This window comes from Heterodontus francisci, unplaced genomic scaffold (assembly GCF_036365525.1).
Source record: "Heterodontus francisci isolate sHetFra1 unplaced genomic scaffold, sHetFra1.hap1 HAP1_SCAFFOLD_93, whole genome shotgun sequence".
In the NCBI taxonomy this organism is placed as follows: domain Eukaryota; kingdom Metazoa; phylum Chordata; class Chondrichthyes; order Heterodontiformes; family Heterodontidae; genus Heterodontus; species Heterodontus francisci.
In genome coordinates this window covers 5,543,344-5,563,639 of record NW_027140438.1, presented here as the reverse complement: position 1 = coordinate 5,563,639, position 20,296 = coordinate 5,543,344, and the positions used below count along the sequence as shown (strand labels likewise).

At 41.0% G+C, this 20,296-nt stretch overlaps 1 protein-coding gene across 1 annotated transcript in view; it reads right to left on the bottom strand.

Annotated features, from left to right (window-relative positions):
• LOC137359808 (deleted in malignant brain tumors 1 protein-like) overlaps positions 1-17,060 on the bottom strand; it is a 32,630-nt gene extending 15,570 nt beyond the window's left edge. Inside the window, exons 1-3 of the mRNA XM_068025506.1 lie at positions 16,986-17,060; positions 9,532-9,564; positions 8,171-8,485 (exon numbers count right to left, since the gene is read on the bottom strand). Coding sequence (XP_067881607.1) covers positions 8,171-8,485; positions 9,532-9,564; positions 16,986-17,031 — 394 coding nt within the window. The 5' untranslated portion in view covers positions 17,032-17,060. The remainder of the gene's footprint in view (positions 1-8,170; positions 8,486-9,531; positions 9,565-16,985) is intronic.
• Between the last annotated feature and the right edge of the window lie 3,236 nt (positions 17,061-20,296).

Here is a 20,296-nt window from a genome sequence, read left to right as displayed (position 1 = left end):
CCACTGAGGAGCAGGCCACTGTTAGGGGGACGTTGTGGTGTTTGTAGATCTCCATAGCTTCCCTGATGCAATGAATGAGACAAGCCTGCCATCGTCAAGTAAGCTCAACTCAATGACCACCGCATTGAATGGTCCAATTCCAAACTCACCTCATCTATTATGGACTGGTGTGCAAGACACAGTAACATCATAAGTATAAAAGAAAACAAAAACATGGAAAAATAGGGAAAAGAGACCAGATTCTCGTGAATGGCAGATGTACAAAGAATAGCAAAGGGTGACAAAATAGATCGCAAGAGCTACAATACTTTTACAATAACTTCTAAAATAGGTTGTAAGTAAGAGCAATGTAGCCTCATTAAAATGACAATGGTGATATTATAAATGAAAATAAGGAAATGGCGGGAATTATACATAATTACTTTGCATCAGTATGGACGTGGACGTCACTTTTCTTAAGGTTCCTTGTTGCCACAGTTGACCAAAAGCTGCCTTGACGTCGAGGACAGTCACTTTCATCTAACCTCTGGAATTCAGCTCTTTTTTCCATTTTTGGACAAAGGGTGCAATGAGGCCTGAAGCTGAGTGGTCCGACAAACCCAAACTGAGCATCAGTGAGTAGTTTATTGGTAAGTACTGCTTGATAGCGCTGTAAACAACACCTTCCATCACTTTGTTAATGATTGATAGCAAACTGCTGAGACAGTAATTAGAAAGTTGCAATTGTCACACTGCTATTTAAAGAAGGTTAGCGAGTGAATCGAGGGAATTATAGATTGGTTCACCTAACAGCTGTTGTCAGGAAATTACGAGAGTGTACATTTAAAGATGGAGTGTCTGATCACCTTGAGAAGTTACAGCCAATCAGAGAGAGGCAACATGCATTTGTAAAAGGTAGATCATGCCTGATGAACCTGATCAATTGTTTTGTGGAGGACAGGGGAACCTCAATGGATGTTATTCAGATGGACTTCCAGAAAGCAAACAACAAAATCCCTCATAACCGATTGTTGGCTGAAGTTGCAGCTCATAGGATGTAGGGCAAATTATTGACTACATAGGACGTGAGCTAAGTGGCAGGAGACAGACAGCAGGGATAATGGGCAGATCATCTAACTAGCAGGATGTGATAGCGCCGTCCCACAGGAACTTCCACTATTTATTAATGATTTAGATGACTGGATAGAAAGCCATATATAACTGACATATTCAATATTGCCATTGAAAAAAAATCAACGATATTGTAATTATGCATATTTTAAGCATAAATTTGCAACAAGAAAAAAATAGATTAAGTGACTGTGTGAAGCTATTACAATATTGGCAAGTGTGAGGTGTCCAATTTGGAATTTAAAATGTTCCAGTATTTTCGAAATGGTGAAAAAACGGAAAATAGACTTCAGGGTCATGGGCAAGGACAGGAAAAAAACAGCAAATGGAATGCTGGGCTTTATATCTAGAGGAACGGAATACAAGGGGCTAGAAATGATGCGACAGCTAAAAAAAATCCTGATCAGGTCACATCTACAGTAGTGTTCAGCTGTATGCAAACTAAAAAGTACTTTGGGCAGTTAGAACTGTGCAAGAAGTATTGTGCGACAAGAACTGATGCTGGGAGTACTATTGATCATATTTTGCATAAATGATTTCGACTCAGGGAGGGACGTACAATTCCAATATTCATTAATGACATGTACTTGGGACAATGGTTAATACTAAGGCAGATTGTGATAAAAAAATATGACGTTAACGAAATTGTAAATGAATTCTAATGCAGATAAATGTTCACTTACAGATTAGGGGAGGAAGACTGAGAACACATTTTCCTTGGACAATGATAATCTAAATTGTGTCGAGGAGCAATGGGATTCAGGGGTACAGATAGAAAAATGAATACAATAGCAATACGGGTTAACAAAGCTACAGAAAATGCAAAAACATTGAGGATTATTTTCAGAGAGATACGTTGAAAGGGGAGTCATACCCAGCACAAGCAAAGATTTGCTGTTGATGGGAGTCGGTTGATTGGGTGCGAACTGGTCAGTGTTTCCCCGCTTTTCTAGGCAGTATGCAACTGGGCAATTTTCCACCGTATCAGTTGGATCCTAGTGCTGTAACTGTACTGGATCAGCTGGCCTCCAGTTGTTGCTAGTTTTAGAGCACTGATCGTCAGCCCTGCAACTGGAGTGTTATCGGGCCCCTAGTTCTTATGTGCAGTGTGCTCAGCCGCTTCTTAATGTTGTGCACTGTAAATTTAGGAATGGACCGAAAAATAGAAAGCATTTGCACAGCAGTAGCTCATTGGCATGGATTGTCACGCACTACTTCTCACCTTTTGCCAGTCTGAATAACTACATTTAACCCACACTTTGTTGACTGTTTTGTAGCCAGTTTTCTACAGTCTGTCATGATCACCCTTCACATTATGCAATTAATTACCTTGAAACCACATTCACAGTTTTAGGTTTAAAAACTGGACAGACAGTTTGTGACCAGCAAGATGCAACAGTCAGCTTATAATCATAGAATGTTTACAACACAGAAGGAGGACATTCAGCCCGTTGTGTCCATGCTGGTTATCGGCAAGAGCTCCTCAGCTGGTCCTATGCTTCTGCCCTTTCCCCATAGCAATGCAAAGATTTTCTCTTCAGGTGCTTGTCCAATTCCACATTGAAAGCCACAATTGAATCTGTCTCCATCAGACTCGCAGGTAGAACATTCCAGCTCCTAACCACTCGCTGTGTAAATAACGTATTCCGCATGTCACGGTTGGTTCTTTTCCCATCCACCTTATAACAGTGTTCTCTGGTTATTGACACTTCTGACAAGAGGAACAGTTTCCCTCTATCTACTCTGTCTATTCCCCTCATGATTTTGAACACCTCTATCAAATTTCCTCGCAGCCTTCTCTGTTCTCAGGAGAGCAACCACAGTTTCTACAAACTATCATTGTAACAGAAGTCTTTCATCCCTTCAACCTTCCTTGTAAATCCTTTCTGCACCCATTCTATGGCATTCACATTCTTCTAATGCGCCATGCCCAGAATTGTACACAATATGCCAGTTGAGGTGAAGCCAGTGTTCCACAAAAGTTCATAATAACTTCCTTACTTTTTTACATTATACCGCTACTGAAAAAGGCCAACATCCCATTGACTATTAACCAATTTCTCAACCTGCCCTGCTACCTTCAACGATTTGATCAGAAATACTCCCAGGTGACTCTTGGCTGCAGCCATTTTCTAATTGTACCCTTGAAAGGAGACTGGCAGCAAGCATTAAAAGAAATCCCAAAGTATTCTATAGACAGAGAAATAGTAAAGGGGTGACAAAAGGAGGAGTGGAGTCGATGAGGGATCAGAAAGAGGATTTACATATGGAGGTAGCGGGTATAGTTCAGGTATTATCTAAATTCTCAACGCCTGTCTTTGCCAGGGAAGAAGATGCACCCCGGACAATGGTTACAGAGGAGGTAATTCAGATACTGGAGGGGTTTAAATTAATAAAGAGGATGTATCAGATATACCCTGTTAATAAGAACATACGTATGAACACACAAATTAGGAGCAGGAGGTGGACACTCGACTCGTCGAGCCTGCTCCACCATTCAATACGTTCATGGCTGAACTGATTACTCCACATTTCCACTGACCCCCGATAACCTTCCACCCCCTTGGTTATCAAGAATCAAACTACCGCTGCCTTAAAAAAATTCAAACACACTTCTTCCACTGCCTTTTGAGGAAGAGAATTCCAAAGAGTCACAAACCACTGAGAAAAAAATTCTCCTCATCTCTGTCTTAAATGGGAGACCCTTATTTTTAAACAGTGACCCCTAGTTCTAGCTTCTCCAACAAGGGGAAACATCTTTTCCACAACCACCCTGTCAAGACCTCTCAGGATATTATATGTTACAATCATGTCACCTCTTCCTCTTGTAAATTCCAGCGGAAGCAAGCCTAGCCTGTCAAATCTTTCCTTGTATAGCAGGTCACTCATTCCAGATATTAGTCGAGTAAACCTTCGCTGTACTACCTCCAACGCATTTACATCAGTCCTTAAATAAGGAGACCAGTTTGGTACACAATATTCCAGATGTGGTCTCACCAATACCCTGTGTCGCTGAAGCATAGCCTCCCTACTTTTGTATTCAATTCCACTCGCGATAAATGATGACATTTTCCTAGCTTTTTAAATTACTTGTTGTACCTGCATACTAACGTTTTGCGTTTCATACACGAAGACACCCATATCTCTCTGTATCTCAGAGCTCTGCAATCTCTCACCATTTAGATAATATGCTTCCCTTCTATTCATACTCCCAAAGTGGACAATTTCCCAGTTTCCTACATTATACTCCATTTGCCAGGTCTTTGCCCACTCACTTAACCTATCTATATCCCTTTGCAGACTCCTTATGTCCTCTTCTGAAGTTACATTCTTACCTATCTTTGTGTCATTAGCAAATTTAGCAAGCATACCGTCGGTCCCTGCATCTAAGTCCTTTCTATAAATTGTGAAACTTTGAGGCCCCAGCACAGATCCCTATGGCACACCACTCGTTACATCTTGTCAACCAAAAAAATGACCCATTTATGCCTACTCTCTGTTTCCTGTGAACGAACCAATCTTCCATCCATGTTAATACGTTACCCCCTACACCATGAACTTTTATTTTCTGCAATAGCCTTTGATGTGGCACCTTCTCAAATGCCTTCTGGAAATCTAAGTACAATACATCTACCAGTTCCCCTTTACCAACAGCACATGTAACTCCCTCAAATAACTCCAATCTATTGGTTACACATGATCTTCCTTTCACAAATCCATGTTGACTATGCCTGATTACCTTGAATGTTTCTAAATGCCCTGCCATAACATCTTTAATAATAGCTTGTAACATTTTCCCTAAGGCAGGTGTTAAACTAATTGGCCTATAGTTTCTTGCTTGCTGTTTCCCTCCCTTTCTGACTAAAGGAGTTGCATTCGTTATTTTCCAATCTAAATAAACCTTCCCCGAATCTAGGGAATGTTGGAAAATTCAAATTAACGCATCAACTACCTCACTTGCCACTTCTTTTAACACCCTAGGATGAAGTCCATCAGGTCCCCGGGACTTGTCAGCCTGCAGCTCCAACAATTTGCTCAGTACCTTTTCCCTGGTGTTTGCAATTTTCTTGAGTTCCTCCGTCCCTTCTATTTCCCGACTTACAGCTAAAACTGGGATGTTACTTTTGTACTCAATAGTGAAGACCGATGCCAAATATCTGTTCAATAAATCTGTCATCTCCTTATTTTCCATTATTAACTCCCCAGACTCACATTTTATAAGTTCAACGCTCACGTAGTTACCTCTTTTCTTTTTTTTAAATGTATATATATTTATATATATAAAAACTCTTACTATCTGTCCTTATATATCTATCTAGCCTGCTCTCGTCCTCCAATGCTACCTGACTTATCAATGTTTTTGTCATCCTTTGTTTTTTAAAAATATTCTGTTCAATCTTTTGACCTGCCTCCCATCTTTGCGCAATTACAAGCTTTTTCTTTAAGTATGATACGACCTTTGGCTGTTATACTTAACCACGGATGGTGGGACCCACTCTTGAAATGTTTCTTTCTCGTTGAAATATGAGAAATTGTGTATTCTGAAATATTCCCTTAAATGTCTGCCACTGAAACTCTATTGACCTATCCCGTAACCTGATTTGCCAGTTCACTTTCGCTAGCTCTACATTCATGTCCTCATAATTGCCCTTATTTAAGTTTAAAATATTAGTCTTGGACCCACTCTACTCTCCCTCAAACTGAATGTAAAATTCAATCATATCATGATCGCTGCTACCAAGGGGCACCTTAGCTGTGCGGTCATTAATTATTCCGACCTCATTGCACAATACCAGGTCTAGTATATCCTACTTTCTGGTTGGCTCCACAAGGTATTGTTCCAAGAAATTATCCCGAGAATATTCTATGCAGTCCTCATCTAGGCTATCTCTGCCCATCTGACTTTTCCAGTCTAAATTTAGGCGAAAATCTGCCCCTAATTATCACTGTACCTTTCTGACAGGCTGCCATTCATTTATTCATTTACAACCCGCCCCACAGTGTGGTTAATGTCAGGTGGTCTGTACACCACTTCTGACAAGCAAATTCTTGCCTTAATGATTTTTCATCTCTACCCGAACAGCTTTTACATCCTGGTCTCCTGATCTTAGGTCATCCCTCACCATTGTGCTAATACCATAATTAATTAACAGAGCTACCCCTCCACCTGTTCCTAGCTTCCTGCCCTTCCTAAATGCCATGTATCCTTCAATCTTCAGGTCCCTGTCTATATATATAAGTGAATTAGACCTTGGTGTACAGGGCACAATTTCAAAGTTTGCAGATGATACAAAACTTGGAAGCATTGTGAACTGTGAGGAGGATAGTACAGATCTTCAAACGGACATTGGCAAGTTGGTGGAATGGGCAGGCAGTTGGCAGATGAAGTTCAATGCAGAGAAATGTGAAGTGATTCATTTAGGACGGACTGACATGAAGATAAAATATAAAATGAAGGGTTCAATTCTAAAGGGGTTACAGGAGCAGAGGGACCTTGGTTTAATAGTGCATAAGTCATTGACGGTGGCAGGCTAGGTTGAGAGAGCGTGCAATAAAGCATACACGGCCCTGGACTTTATTAATAGGTGCATAGAGTGCAAGAGCAAGGAAGTTATGTTGAACTTGTATGAGACACTAGTTCGTCCTCAGCTTGAGTAATGCATCCAGTTCTGGGCGCCGCACTTGAGGGAAGATGTGAGGGCATTGGAGAGAATACAGAGACGTTTCATGAGAAACATCAAGGTTCCAGGGATGAGGAATTTCAGTTATGAAGATAAATTGGAGAAGTTTGGATTGTTTTCCTTGGAGAAGAGAAGGCTGAGAGGTGAATAGACAGAGGTATTCAAAATAATGAGGATTCTGAATGGAGTTCGTAGAGAGAAACTGTTTCCACTGGTGAAAGGATCGAGAAGGAAATGGCACCGATTTAATGCATTTGGTAAGATCAGCTGAAGTGACATGCGAAAAACGTTTTTCATGCAGCGAGTGTTTAAGATCTGGAATGTTTGTCTGAGAACGTGGTGCAAGCAGGTTCCATTGCAGCATTAAAAATGGAACTAGACAGTTCTATGAAAAGGAAGAATGTGCAGAGTTATGGAGTGAAGGCCGGCGAATAGAACTGAGTGAATTTCTCTTTCAGAGAGCCCATGCAGTCATGACGGGCCGATTAGTCCCCTTCTGCACTGTAACAGTTCAGTGCTTCTGTGATATTGCCTCTCCTCCGTTTTCCAACCAAAATGCATCAGTTCACACTTCTCTGCAAGAAATTTCATCTGCAACCTGTCCGCCCACTTCACCAGCCTCGCTTTATCCTCTTGAAGACTATTGCAATCCTCCTTACTGGCCATGTTTTCAGGCAAACGCGCCTCTTTTCTTCCATTAGTTCAACGGTGTTGAATTTAATCGTTGCAGCTACTTCCTGAACTATCTTAGCTCCTTTGTTTAATATTCTGTGCATTTTACTTTCTCAGTATTTCCTAAAATTTAAAAGACAATGCGCAGGCAGCGGTGGGATCTTAACGCGCAGTTTCCTCTTGTGATACCCACAATAACTGCGGACTCATTACTTCAGCTCCCCGAGGCTGAGAAACCTGCCTCCCTCCCTCCCCTGCTCCCCAGTCTCAGCTTCACAATCTGTGTAATACATCAGATCTGAGGCCAAGCGATGATTGCAGGCGGACAGCCGGTCTGACAGTGCATGTCAGGTAGCGGCTGCTGGGTTGATGAATGGAGAGTTGGATTGAGGTTGTGACATTTCCAGCCGTTCAGATAATTCACTGCGGATCAAGGGAAAATCTCAATGGAAACTGCTCTGTCTGCATTGTAAATGTGCTGAGTATCAGGTATTTGCTGCTGCCGGTGGATAATGTTTAATAAATATGGTGCTAATGATATAATTTTAAACAGTGATCCGAACATTAACATTAATTCTAACCGGAGATTACTGGAATTATTAACATCTGACTTTCCAGGGACTGACCATCCCGGATTGTTTTACTTTTGCTTCTTCCCAGATTCTATCAGCCGCGGTGGGAGACGGGAGACTGAGAAAGATTTTTACCTGAGCAGATGGCACCGGCATCATAGGAGTGTGGGTAGGAATAGTGATCCCATTGAGCTGACTCACAGTCCCGCAGAGCGGCCTCGGTCCCGCTGCACTTCACACTCAACGTCACAATGGGTCCGGACCCTTCCCCAAAGTGAGCCCAGCTTGGTGCAGAGACCGCAGTTCCGCAGCCCAGCTCCCAACACACAACAGCGGCGTCCTGCAGGTCCCAGTACGAGCCATACACAGTCCCCCACTGTCCCCTGTAGTGTATCTCCACTCTCCCAGCGCACCGACTGCCCCCATTCGCCAGTCTCAGCTTCACCATCTCTGTAAAATATCAGAAATATCATCAAGCGGTTATAGTGTGTTAAACCCACAGGTTCCCAGCGCACCGACTGCCCCCATTCACCAGTATCAGCTTCACCATCTCTGTAAAACATCAGAAATATCATCAAGCGCTTATAGTGTGTTAAACCCACAAGTTCCCAGCGCACCGACTGCCCCCATTCACCAGTCTCAGCTTCACCATCTCTGTAAAATATCAAAAATATCAGCAGGCGGTTAGAGTGTGTTAAACCCACAGGTTCCCAGCATACGAACCCTCCCCATTCACCAGGCATGAATTGATAGGAACATCAGTCTGCACTCAGAACCCTAATAAAACCCGAAGTAAATATTACACATAAAAGAAAAAGGAAACTGAAATACTAATAAACGGTGCAAACGAGCAGGGAACCAGGAGACAGCCGGATATTCCCACCAACACAACTGCTCCAATGGGAACGAGGTGGCGACAGGCTCAGAGTCGAATTAACCGGCAGAAGTGGGGAGATGGGCGTGGCTGTAATGATCTCATATTTAAGTGCTCAGTACTGATTGGGCGAACACAGTGAGATCCCAGCACCACGAAAGAGCAGGGGAAATTGCCCCCTCACCCAACACAGCCAATAAAGATAGGGCTGGATGATGATGTGATCAGGATGTCAGCACAGATCGGTGAGGTGGACCTTTGGACCGGCAACAATGTCAGTGGAGGTGATTCTTCACACTCTGCTCTTCAGAGACCCTTAATTATTGTCCCACCACATGAAGACAGCAGTCATCTCTTAGCTAGGTAACAGTGTGAGTGGAGCTGATTATTCTCACTCTGCTCTGCAGAGACCCTCAGTTACTGTCTCTCCACATGAAGGCAGCAGCCATCTGTCAGCTAGAATTAAAGATCTTTACTATCACAATGAGCGACACACTCCCTTTCTGAGTAGCAACAGGGCAACGTGATCAAAAAGGTGCTGCGACTGTCGCCCAAACTTAATATTTAATGGGATGGGTTGGAGCAGAGAGATAGCAGATAGTGTGAAAAAAAAGGCGATTACCTGACGGGCCAGCCTTACTGTTCCCAGTTCTGCCTGAAATGAGAAGTTAACAATTAGAGTTCACTGGGAAAAGAAATGAATGAAACTGTCAGAAAGAAAAGACACAAATGCAACTAACTGCAGGGTCATTATTCCCAACACTTTGCGGAAGAAATTATAAGGGATATGTGATTTCATTCCTTAAAACAGAAAATACAGTTTCTGCATCAAATTAATATTGGTAATGGGCCTAAATGTATCCAGAATTGTTTTCACATATACACACACTGACACCCGGATACACTCTTCCCTTGTGGCGGTGGGTGGGCCTTATGTAATACCAGTGTGAAGGTGCCTGAGAAGGCGGTGGTGATGATCCTCTCCCTTATAGAATTTTACAATGAAACAGCACAGAGGGATGCCATTCGGCCCTTGGTGCCTATGCTGTCTCTTTGTCAGTGCAGTCTAATTAGTCCCACTCCCTTTCCCCATCGCCCTGTAAATGTGTGCTGATGGTGCTCTGACCATTGATGACCTGTGTAGGTGCCCTGAGAAGAGAGTGGTGATGGATCTGCTTTTCAACTCACTGGTGATGGCACGCTCAGTGAATTCAGTATTCTGATCTAAAGTTCGAGAAGGAATGGGAACATTTAAATTCTATTAAAGATTTTCCGATCCTGTGGTAGATTCCGATGCCTTTTAATTTACTGCAAAGTCTTCCACCTGTAACTTTCAAAGTTTCTATAAAGGTTTAATTGGGCCTTTCTGCTGTTCAATAAAATATATAGCTTCCTCAAACAAAACAAAACAAGATGAAGGATCTGTCAGTCTCCTAACTCCCTGCTGACTGTGTCTTACTAAGTTGCTGCTGTTCCGATTCTCTTGTCACCTGCCTCGCCGACGTGCCCTATTCTTTTACCCGTTAATGATGTTCGATCAATGGTCCTCCCGTTTACTGGTTAAGTGTTTATGCTTTTTAAAAATGCAGTCTGTCGGTTGACTCTCCCAATCCCCCTGATGACAATTTGTCTCACAGATCTCCAGGTGTTTTTCTATTAACACATTATATACGATGGAGGGTGTATTGAGCTGCTCCCCATCTCGCTGATCGCAATGTGTCTCACAGATCTCTAGGTGTTTTTTTAATTCTCAACATTACATACTATAGAGGGTGTGTTGACCTGCTCCCAATCCCCCTGATCACAATGTGTCTCACAGATCTCCAGGTGTTTTTACGATTCTCAACATTATCTACTATAGACGGTGTGTTCATCTGTACCAATCCCCCGATCACAATTTGTCTCACAGCTCTCCGGGTTTTTTTTCTATTCACAACGTTATATACTGCAGACAGTGTGTTGACCTGCTCCCCAACTCCCTGGTGAAAATATATCTCCCATGTATTGTTGTCTCTTTGTATACTCTGGTGATATATTATTGCCAACGGGACACCAATTCCTGTCCTCAGCTGTGCCTTCTGAGGAATCTTGAATGTGTTACATTTTCCCAACTATTATCTCATTGGTCTCTTTATGCTCCTAATTCGATAATGTAAATAGTGTGTGACTTCCTCCCAGTAGGAACCTTAGCATTCCTACCAACTTTTCGTGATAATAGTCAGTTCCCATACATCCCCTTTTCCAGTGACCCAATGACAGACGAGGGGGAATAATCTTTCAGTATTTACTGATAAACGGTTCCAATCTCAGTGTTTCTGTAGAGTCCGTGAATCTTCTTCAATCCATTCAGTCATTTCACCTACTCTTCATGCATTTATCATTTCAGCCTGTAACCACCCATGTAACACTGGACTTTTTTTTCCAGATAATCCAGTGGTTCAAGGAGAAAACCCACGAGCACCTTCTTAGGGAAACTAGGGATAGAGTACACATGGGTGCAGAACAATATCGCCAACATGACGATAGTGCTTCAAGAAAACACCCCGCCATCCCATCTGGCTAAGTAAGGTTGTTCTGTAAATTCTGGCTAGCCAGCGAGCTCATATCCCGAAAATGAATCTAAACAATCTATAACCGAGATTCCCATATTTGTCTATTCGACCAGTTTATTTCTTACCATCTCAGATAAATGTTCTGTCGTTCCCCTTTCTCAATCATTACTATATTTCCATTTATCTGCACTACTCATATCTGCTGACTCCTCCATTTGGCTCTCTTATCCTTCCTCACAATTTGTAACCGCTCTCATTATTTTTCTTGAAAATGTTTGAATGCATTTCTTTGTGTACCGTTTTCCAAATCACCTCCACATACAGGGAATATACCCATTATTCCCAAACTCTTCTGGTCGGCCTCCATCCCGAGGTAAACTTCAACTGATCTAAAACTCTGCTGCTGTTATCCTGGCTCGGACAGTCCCGCTCACCCGTTTCCCCAGCTCTCACCGACAAGTGGTAACTCCCGCTTCCCACACCTCAGATTTCGGCGGTCGCACCATTACCTTCCTGATGTTTAGACTAATGGGTTTGGTGCAAAACTGTTAAGTTATTTTAACATTTTATACTTATGTCAACTTGCTATTGTACCGTATTACTACAAACAGTAACATGGAAATATTAATTATAAATAACAATCAACTCAAAGGAGGTGAACTGAAACGGGATAAACGTGGGATATACAAAGACCAGAATTTAAACTCTTGAATGTGTCACAAAACCAGGGATGGAGTGGTTTAGGGATTACAAAATACAGTCAGTACAAAGAGTTTATCAGTACATGCTTGTCACGGCAGATTATTAGGTGGGTCAAGAATCAAAATAATTATATTTAATCAAACTATTTTAGTTCCAATTTGAACTACTTCCACAATTAGGTGAGCTCTTGTAGATTTCAGAAGCAAATTAATTGATAGAATTACAGTTATTATAGCTTGCACTCACAAGCAAAGCACTGGACAGAAGAAACTCATATCAAACAATCCGGATTCTGTGCGTCAATAGCATTATCTGTAAGTTTTAGCAATCACTATCCATAACACATCAGCTAGTGTCTGAAGAAACGTTGCCACGGTTAGAAATAACCAAACACGCATCAAAAATTTACAGTACCGAGACAATTTGTTCTGGGCCCTGTCTATTGAATTGAAATATGCAAACGAATTCAGGGTTTCTTCCACAGGTGATCAGAGTATGGGACATGTGGAAGGACATTAAAGAATTTAATAGGAGTAGGATTAGGCCAGACTGCCTACGCAGCCTACTCCGGCATTCAGTAAAATCATGGCTGATCTCCTGCCCCAGATCTACTTTCCCACCTTTACCCAGAGACTGGGAAACAACTCCAGATCTTTCATTAAACACTGCATCGCACCATATAAAAAGTATGGGGCATGTGGAAAGAGATTCAGAAACGCGTCTGGATATTAAATATTACATCAAATGTATGAATCATATAGAAAGAGACTGAGAAACACTAATTATTACACAACACCGTGCACCTAAATGTATGAAATAGAAAGCATGATTTAATGTGAAAAGGCTTTGTTTTGAAGATTGTCGGTGACTAAATAAAACTGTTCATACGTCAAATCCCCTGAAAACAGTAGCATCATTTCTGGAGGGTGTAATTGATAACTCTAATAATAATCAGTACAAATGTAGCAATATTGATTGCACCTCCTGTTAATATATTATACAATATTCATTGTCCTTTCTGAACGTTCCAAATTCTGTAAGAACTATTTAATCTAATTCTCTGTATCACACGGCACTTTACTGAGAAATTCTGGGGACAGATATCTCAATGTGGGATGAGTCGGCTAGATGCAGATCGCAGTATACTGCAGTTCTGACTCCCATACACTCGATTTTAACACTGAGCAATTTCTACTTCCAGGAGTCTCGTTTTAAACGCCTCATTAGAATCTTAACTCCAGTCTTCAGCGTCTGTACGACAGCCATAGGAAACAATATAAACCCAACTCTTGCGGCATTTATGTTCAATTTTGGTACTAAAACTGAATTTAACTCAATTCTCCTCTGGAAACACAATTAAATGTTAATCAGATGACAAATATTAGATCCGCTTTTGCTGTCAGCGACAAAAGTGGATAACAGTTGCCTATTTGAATTTGATGAACTTAAAATCAAACAGGACAAAATGTATTTAATGACAAATTTATAAATTAAGGAAACTGTTTCAATATTCACTTTATACGATCTCAATAAATGACAAATTAAAATAAATATGCACATTTCGTATAAATTGATTTTGATCTGGGGCCAATTGCTAAAAAAAAAAGATTCAGGGAGTCAGATAGATTTCATACTTTCTCTTTGTTCTTTGGCTTGCAGAAAATACTCTTAAATGACCTTCAAATTCAGGATTTTAGAATACAATCCATTTTACAAAAACAAAAGACAATTCATCATGGAGGTATGCAATAACATTTAGGGAGAGTTTTCCTGTCGTGAACCAGCATTTGTTGTCGATAGACATTGACAAATGTAACCAAACCCGCACCGGAAACAATGAGAAACTGAATCGAATCATCCACTGAAAAACTCTGCAAAAATATCGAGCAGGTGGAAGGAGACTATTCAAGATATCTCATTAAACAATTCGCGGTGTTTTACATAAAAGGAGCATGTGGAAGGATACTTTGCCACAATTATTATTACTTTACACTGTACATATGAATATGTGAAATAAGTTGAGAATTTACAATGCAAAGTGCTACAGTTGCAAGGTCATCATTAAGAAAACAATAATAAATGGAAAATCCTCCGGAGATTTTGGAATGTTCAGTAACATTATCTTTTGGAGAGGCACGTCACAATTACAGTAATAACTAATGCTAATTGAAACAATATTGGTTCTGCCTCCAGTTAATATTATACAATATGATAAGATCATGTACAACACTCTAACCTGGAACAAACTATTTAAATTATTTCAGTTCCATTCAGTATGTCGCATAGGGTCAGACAACACTTCTACTGTGAAATACCTGGGACAGAAATACCCGTGTGGGTTCATTCGGCAGTAGATTTAGCTTTGACTGCTGTTCTATAATCCCTGCATTACCATCGACCCCACACCCCAAACCGCGAGACCTTCTACTCTCTCAGTGATCACGTTCTACTGCTAGATTGCTGTGTTTAAATCATCTGCTTCGAATTTCAACACCAGTCAGTTGTGTCGGTACAAGAGCATCAGAGGATCAAATAAAACAAATTGCCACGGTATTTGTTTTCAATTTTGGATTTAAATCAAAGTTTTACACATGCCCCACCTGGGGATTTAGACGACATGTTAATCAGACACAAGCTATTATAAAACAATGTTTTCTGATAGCAAAAGAATGAATAATTGTTCCCTATTTAAGACTGACGGAATGTAAAATCAAACCATCAGCTCAAGCTCCGTATTCAATGTGAATTCTACAAATGTGATAAACTATTTCAATATTCTCTTCATATGATAGCAAAGAATAACATTGTTTTATGTCATAAAGCATGCCTGCTTTTAAAAATGATTCTGAGCAACTAACGATTGGGGAAAAGGATACAGGGATTCAACCTGCTTCATTGTTTATATTTTCTGTGGCTTGAATAAAGTTTTCTTTAAATAATCCACAAAACAGGATTTTACTCTCCAATTATTGCATATTCATGGAAATATAATTCGTTAAATACAGAAAGTATCTGATAACACTGGGACTACGTTGTCCTGTCAGTAAACCAATAAAGTATTTTTATAGACAGAGATTAATAAATGGAACCAAACACACACGGGAAATAGTGAGAAACAGAATTGAATCATCAATGGAATAACACAACAAACATCGAGCCGTTGGAACAATAATAAAGAACAATATCGCTAACTCTTTACACACAACATGACACTGTGTGAAAATATGTGATTGGGAAAATTGAACTATCTTTAGGCACTGTACAAAAATGAGGAAATAGTAGAATTAATTTAATATAAAAGATATTGATCTTGAAGATCATCACTAACTGGTCAATAATACAGAGCAAATTCCCCTACGATTTAGGAACTTTCAGTAACATCATTTTTTGCAGAGTGCTCGTGAAAATTATACTAACAATAAAAACGAATTGAAAAACATTGGTTCCATCTCCAGTTGAGTGCTTATTATAGAATGAATATAACACTTCAACACTGAACAAATTACTTTAAAACATTTAGTTTCATGAACTGTATCACTAGGACAGCAGACAGCACTTGTATTGAGAAATATCTGTGACAGGAATGTGTGTGGCAGTTCATGTGGGCAGTTGATGTAGTTTTGACTGATGTTCAACACTCAGTGAAATAACTTACACACAGACCTCGAAACACTCTATTCAAACAAAGACGGCACTCTGCTTCTATCAGACGCGCTTTAAATAATCAGATTAGAATTTCAATTCCAGCTGGCTGTGTCAGTATAAGAAACACAGGGGGAAATATAAAACAAACTCCCGCAGTCTTTGTGTTCGATACAAATTCAACTGGGAATTCAAAATACCCGTTAATTCGATGTAAAATATTCCAAACTCGTTTCATGTAACCAAAACAATATTACTGTCAGCAGTAGCTCACTCTGGCCTCTGAGTAAGGAGATGGTGGGTTCAAGTCTAATTCCAGAGACTTGAGCACAAAATCTGGGCTGCCACTCCAATGCAGTACTGAGGGTGTGCTGCACTGCCCAAGTGCTTTCCATCGGAGGAGAAGTTAAACCGAGGCTCCGTCAGCCCTTTCAGGTACACTATTTGGAGGAAGGGCAGGGGAATTATCCCTAGTGCTCTGGCGAATGTTGATCCCTCAATCAACATCACACACACAAAAAAAGTATTCTGGTCATTATCACATTGCTGTTTGTCGGCGCTTGCTGTGTGTAAATTAGCAGCCACGTTTCCTATATTACAGTATGGACAACACTACAAAACAATATCGAATTGACAGCAAAGCCCTTTGGGACGTCCTGACGTCGTAAAATGCGCGAGATAAGCGCAAGGCATTTTTATATAAATGGAGGTTTATTCCTATTTGTAGTTGAAAGAACTTAAAATTGAAACATTCAATCCAAAATTTGTAGTAAATGAAACTACTACAAATTATATTACACAGTATCCATTTCATACCATCCCAATGAATGACAACTGAAAATAAAATAGATCCGTTTTACGTAAATTGATCTCAGACACTGACATATTCTATTCTAACAGCGAAGTGTCTCTTTTTCTAACAGACCCTGCTTAAATCGACCCATGAGATTTTAAACGCCAGTCTGCTCTGTACGAGCGGCTGGTAGAAGGCAATAAACAAGTGCCAATATTTCATTAAACTCTACACAAGAAAATTAAAATGTATAAAGCATTATTTACTTTCCACATCTCCTGAATGGGTTCTGTATTAAAGATGATAATTAGATTAATAATATACATCTTGTAATAATAATCAGTGTATCAGTAAATAACATAATGCATTCAAAAATCTGTAACTTACAGTTCAAAAGCTGCAGTAGAGACAGGGTCAGGAAGGTTTGCATCATGGTTCTGGCGCTGGGTACAGCGATGAGAACAGAACATTACCCGAACGCAGTTCTCAGACACTAAGAGCTCCTTACAGCAGCTTCTGAAACTTTGGCTGTTGTGGAAATTAATTCTTTGAGAGAAGTTTCTGCAGAAACCAATGTTTCCTTCCAAATAACCAATAGATTTTGACTTGTGTGAACCGTGAATTACAAGCTGGTAAAATACACCAATGAGACGAAATGTGACCATTAATGGATAAAATGAACCCAGGTTCCAACTACCAGCCTATCCTGCGAGGATAATGACGTGTGACAGTGTGAAAAGTAAATGAATCACTGATCTGGCGTCCAGATCATAGATTCATAGATGCACAGGAAAGGCCATTCGGCTACTTTAGTCAGAGTCGTCCCTTTGAAACAGCTATCTAATTTGTTGTCACATATGTAGCTTTTTCTCGTAACCCTGCAAATTATTCCATTGCAATTGCCTTCATAAATTCCTCTGGAATCTGAATTCATCACTCTTTCGGGTCTTGCTTTCCAGATCTAAACAAGCCTCAGTGTGAAGAAATGTCTCTTCACTACCTTTCTAGTTATTCTGCAGGTTCTACAGAAGGTGTCGGACCCAGGCCCATCTCTGGAACTGCAGAGAAGAGGTAGCTGAGGCAGGGTCACCAGAGCAAGTACGCAAGGCCCCGGTGAGAGCGCCTGGGTGGTTTTCTTGTGGTGCAGGAGGAGGGCGGTCCCGGGGAATGAACTGGTTCCTGGTGGGGGTGCTCTGTGCGTCACACATTGGCCATGAAGGAGGCAACGCCCCACCCCACCCACAAGGCCACAGGGAGAATGCTTAGTTTTACAAGGTGTCCTCTCCATATGGTGGAGGACATCGCTGCTGGTAAGATCCCAGCGGGGGTGGAATGATCCCATAATTGTCCCTTAATTGGCCACTGAAGATCCTCAATCTGCCATTGGGGGAGAAGGCTGTTGTAGGCCTATCCTGCTCCAGGATCACTGGAAGACGGTGAGGCGATGGGATCTCCATTCTGCCAAATCCCTTGTCACATACCACATTTCTCCGTGCCCCCTCTCCACCCCTCCCAGCTTCCAATCACGCCTCTGGGGGCCAGTAAAATCATGGCCATGATCTCTGATGACAAACCTATTCATGAGAGGAAATAATTTCCTCATTCTTACTCTACCATAACCCCTCATTATTTTGAACTCTGTTAGATCTGGGATGGCGGGACTGACGTATGAGGAGAGATTGAGTCGGTTAGGATTATATTTGCTGGAGTTCAGAAGAGTGAGGAGGGATCTCATTGAAGCGTACAAAATTCTAACAGGACTTGACAGGGTAGATGCAAGAAGGATGTTCCCGATGTTGGGGGAGTCCAGAACCAGGGGTCACAGTCTAAGGATACAGGTAAGCCTTTCAGGACAGAGTTAAGGAGAAATTTCTTCACCCAGAGAGTGGTGAGCCTGTGGAACTCGTTACCACTGAAAGCAGTTGAGGCCAAAACATTGTATGATTTTCAAGAAGGAGTGAGATACAGCTCTTGGGTCTAAAGGGTTCAAAGGGTATGGGGCGAAAGCGGGAACAGGTTACAGAGTTGGATGATCAGCCATGATCATAATGAATGGCGGAGCAGGTTCGAAGGGCCAATTGGCCTACTCCTGCTCCTATTTTCTATGTTTCTATCCCACTGAACTTTCCCTGCTCCAATAAGAAAAATCCAAGCTCCTGAATTCTCTCCATGTAAATGAATTCCCTCACCCGTGGTGCCTTCTTGATAATCCTCATTTGTACGTTTTGCAGGGCCTTGAAATTCTTCCAAGGTATTCATGCCCGGAATTGTACATAGGACGCCAGCTGAGTCATAACAATTGATCAATCAAGTAGTAGCTTGATGCCCGTTATGTTTGAATTCAATAAGCCCATTTTCAAAGCAAATATCTCGTACATTTTCTCAATCAGCTTCTCTACTTGCCCTGCAATCCTTAAAGATTCATGAACATGCATTCCCCTCTGTTCTTGCACCTCCTGAAAATGGTACTATTTATGTTATATTGACATGATGTTTTCACAATGAACATCACTTCTGACTTGACCACAATAAGTTGCATCTACCGTTGATTTGCCATTTTCAGCAGACTGTCTACCCTGAAGTCTGCTATTATAATATTCACGATTTAATGCAGAGCCATGTTTTTCACCATCCACAAATGTAAAAATTATACATTCTAAACCCAAGTCTATGTAATTTGCATGTCGAAGGAAAAAACAGTAGTCTTAAAACCAACCCCCGGGCAACAGCCACTCTCGCCTGTCAGAAGAACATCCATTCACCACTGTTCTCTACCTCCTATCTCTTACCCAATCGACTGCTCGAGCTGACATCGTCCCTTTAATAATATGCATTCTCATTTTCTGAATAAGTCTGTTATGAGGTACTTCGTCAGCATTGGATCCCAAATACACAAGGCCTGTTTCAGTCTCTTACTTGATTAAAGAACTCAATCAGTTAAGTTACACACGATTGGCCTTTTATAAATCCGAGATGTTTTTCTCATCTTACCTCATGCTTCTGCAAGTGAGAATTAATTTTGTCCTTGATGAAGGCCTCTAGTAGATCTCTCAACTTTCACTGTGGTTAGACAGATTAGCGTGTAGTCACATGGTTTACCCTCTCCTCTCGTTTTGAAAAGGAGTCTAACGTTTGCCAAATTCCAGTCCTTTGGCCCCAGTGCGATATACAAGGAGGATTGAAACATTGTGGTCAGACCTGATCTTATCTCTACCCAGCTTCCTTTATCTCCCAGAATGCTTCCCATCTGGACCAGGGGTGTTGTCGACATTTAGTGACAAACTGTTTTAGCAACGCGTTCCCATCTATTTCATCCTATGCAGGATATCTACATCCCTCTCCTCGATTGGGACATTAATTTCAGCCTCTTCTTTTTTGAAGCCAGTTGCAAATTACTCATTCTGTACCTCAGTCACGACCTCTGCCTCGACAGGAACATTTATTTGCTTCTCCATAATCGGCTGCACCATTCCTTTATTTTTACTTGTATATGTTTTACAAGATTTCTGATCCCCTTTACTGTCAGCTGTTAATCTTTTCTATGCTTTCCCTTTGTCCTTCTTGTATTCTTTTCCAATTCTCCCTGTACACTCTGCTTTCTATTTGGTTTGAGATTATATTCTTGAATTGGAATTTGTAATGAATCCCTCCTTTCTCTTTTCCTTTAACTGACAATTCATTTTTCATCCAGAGAGTGC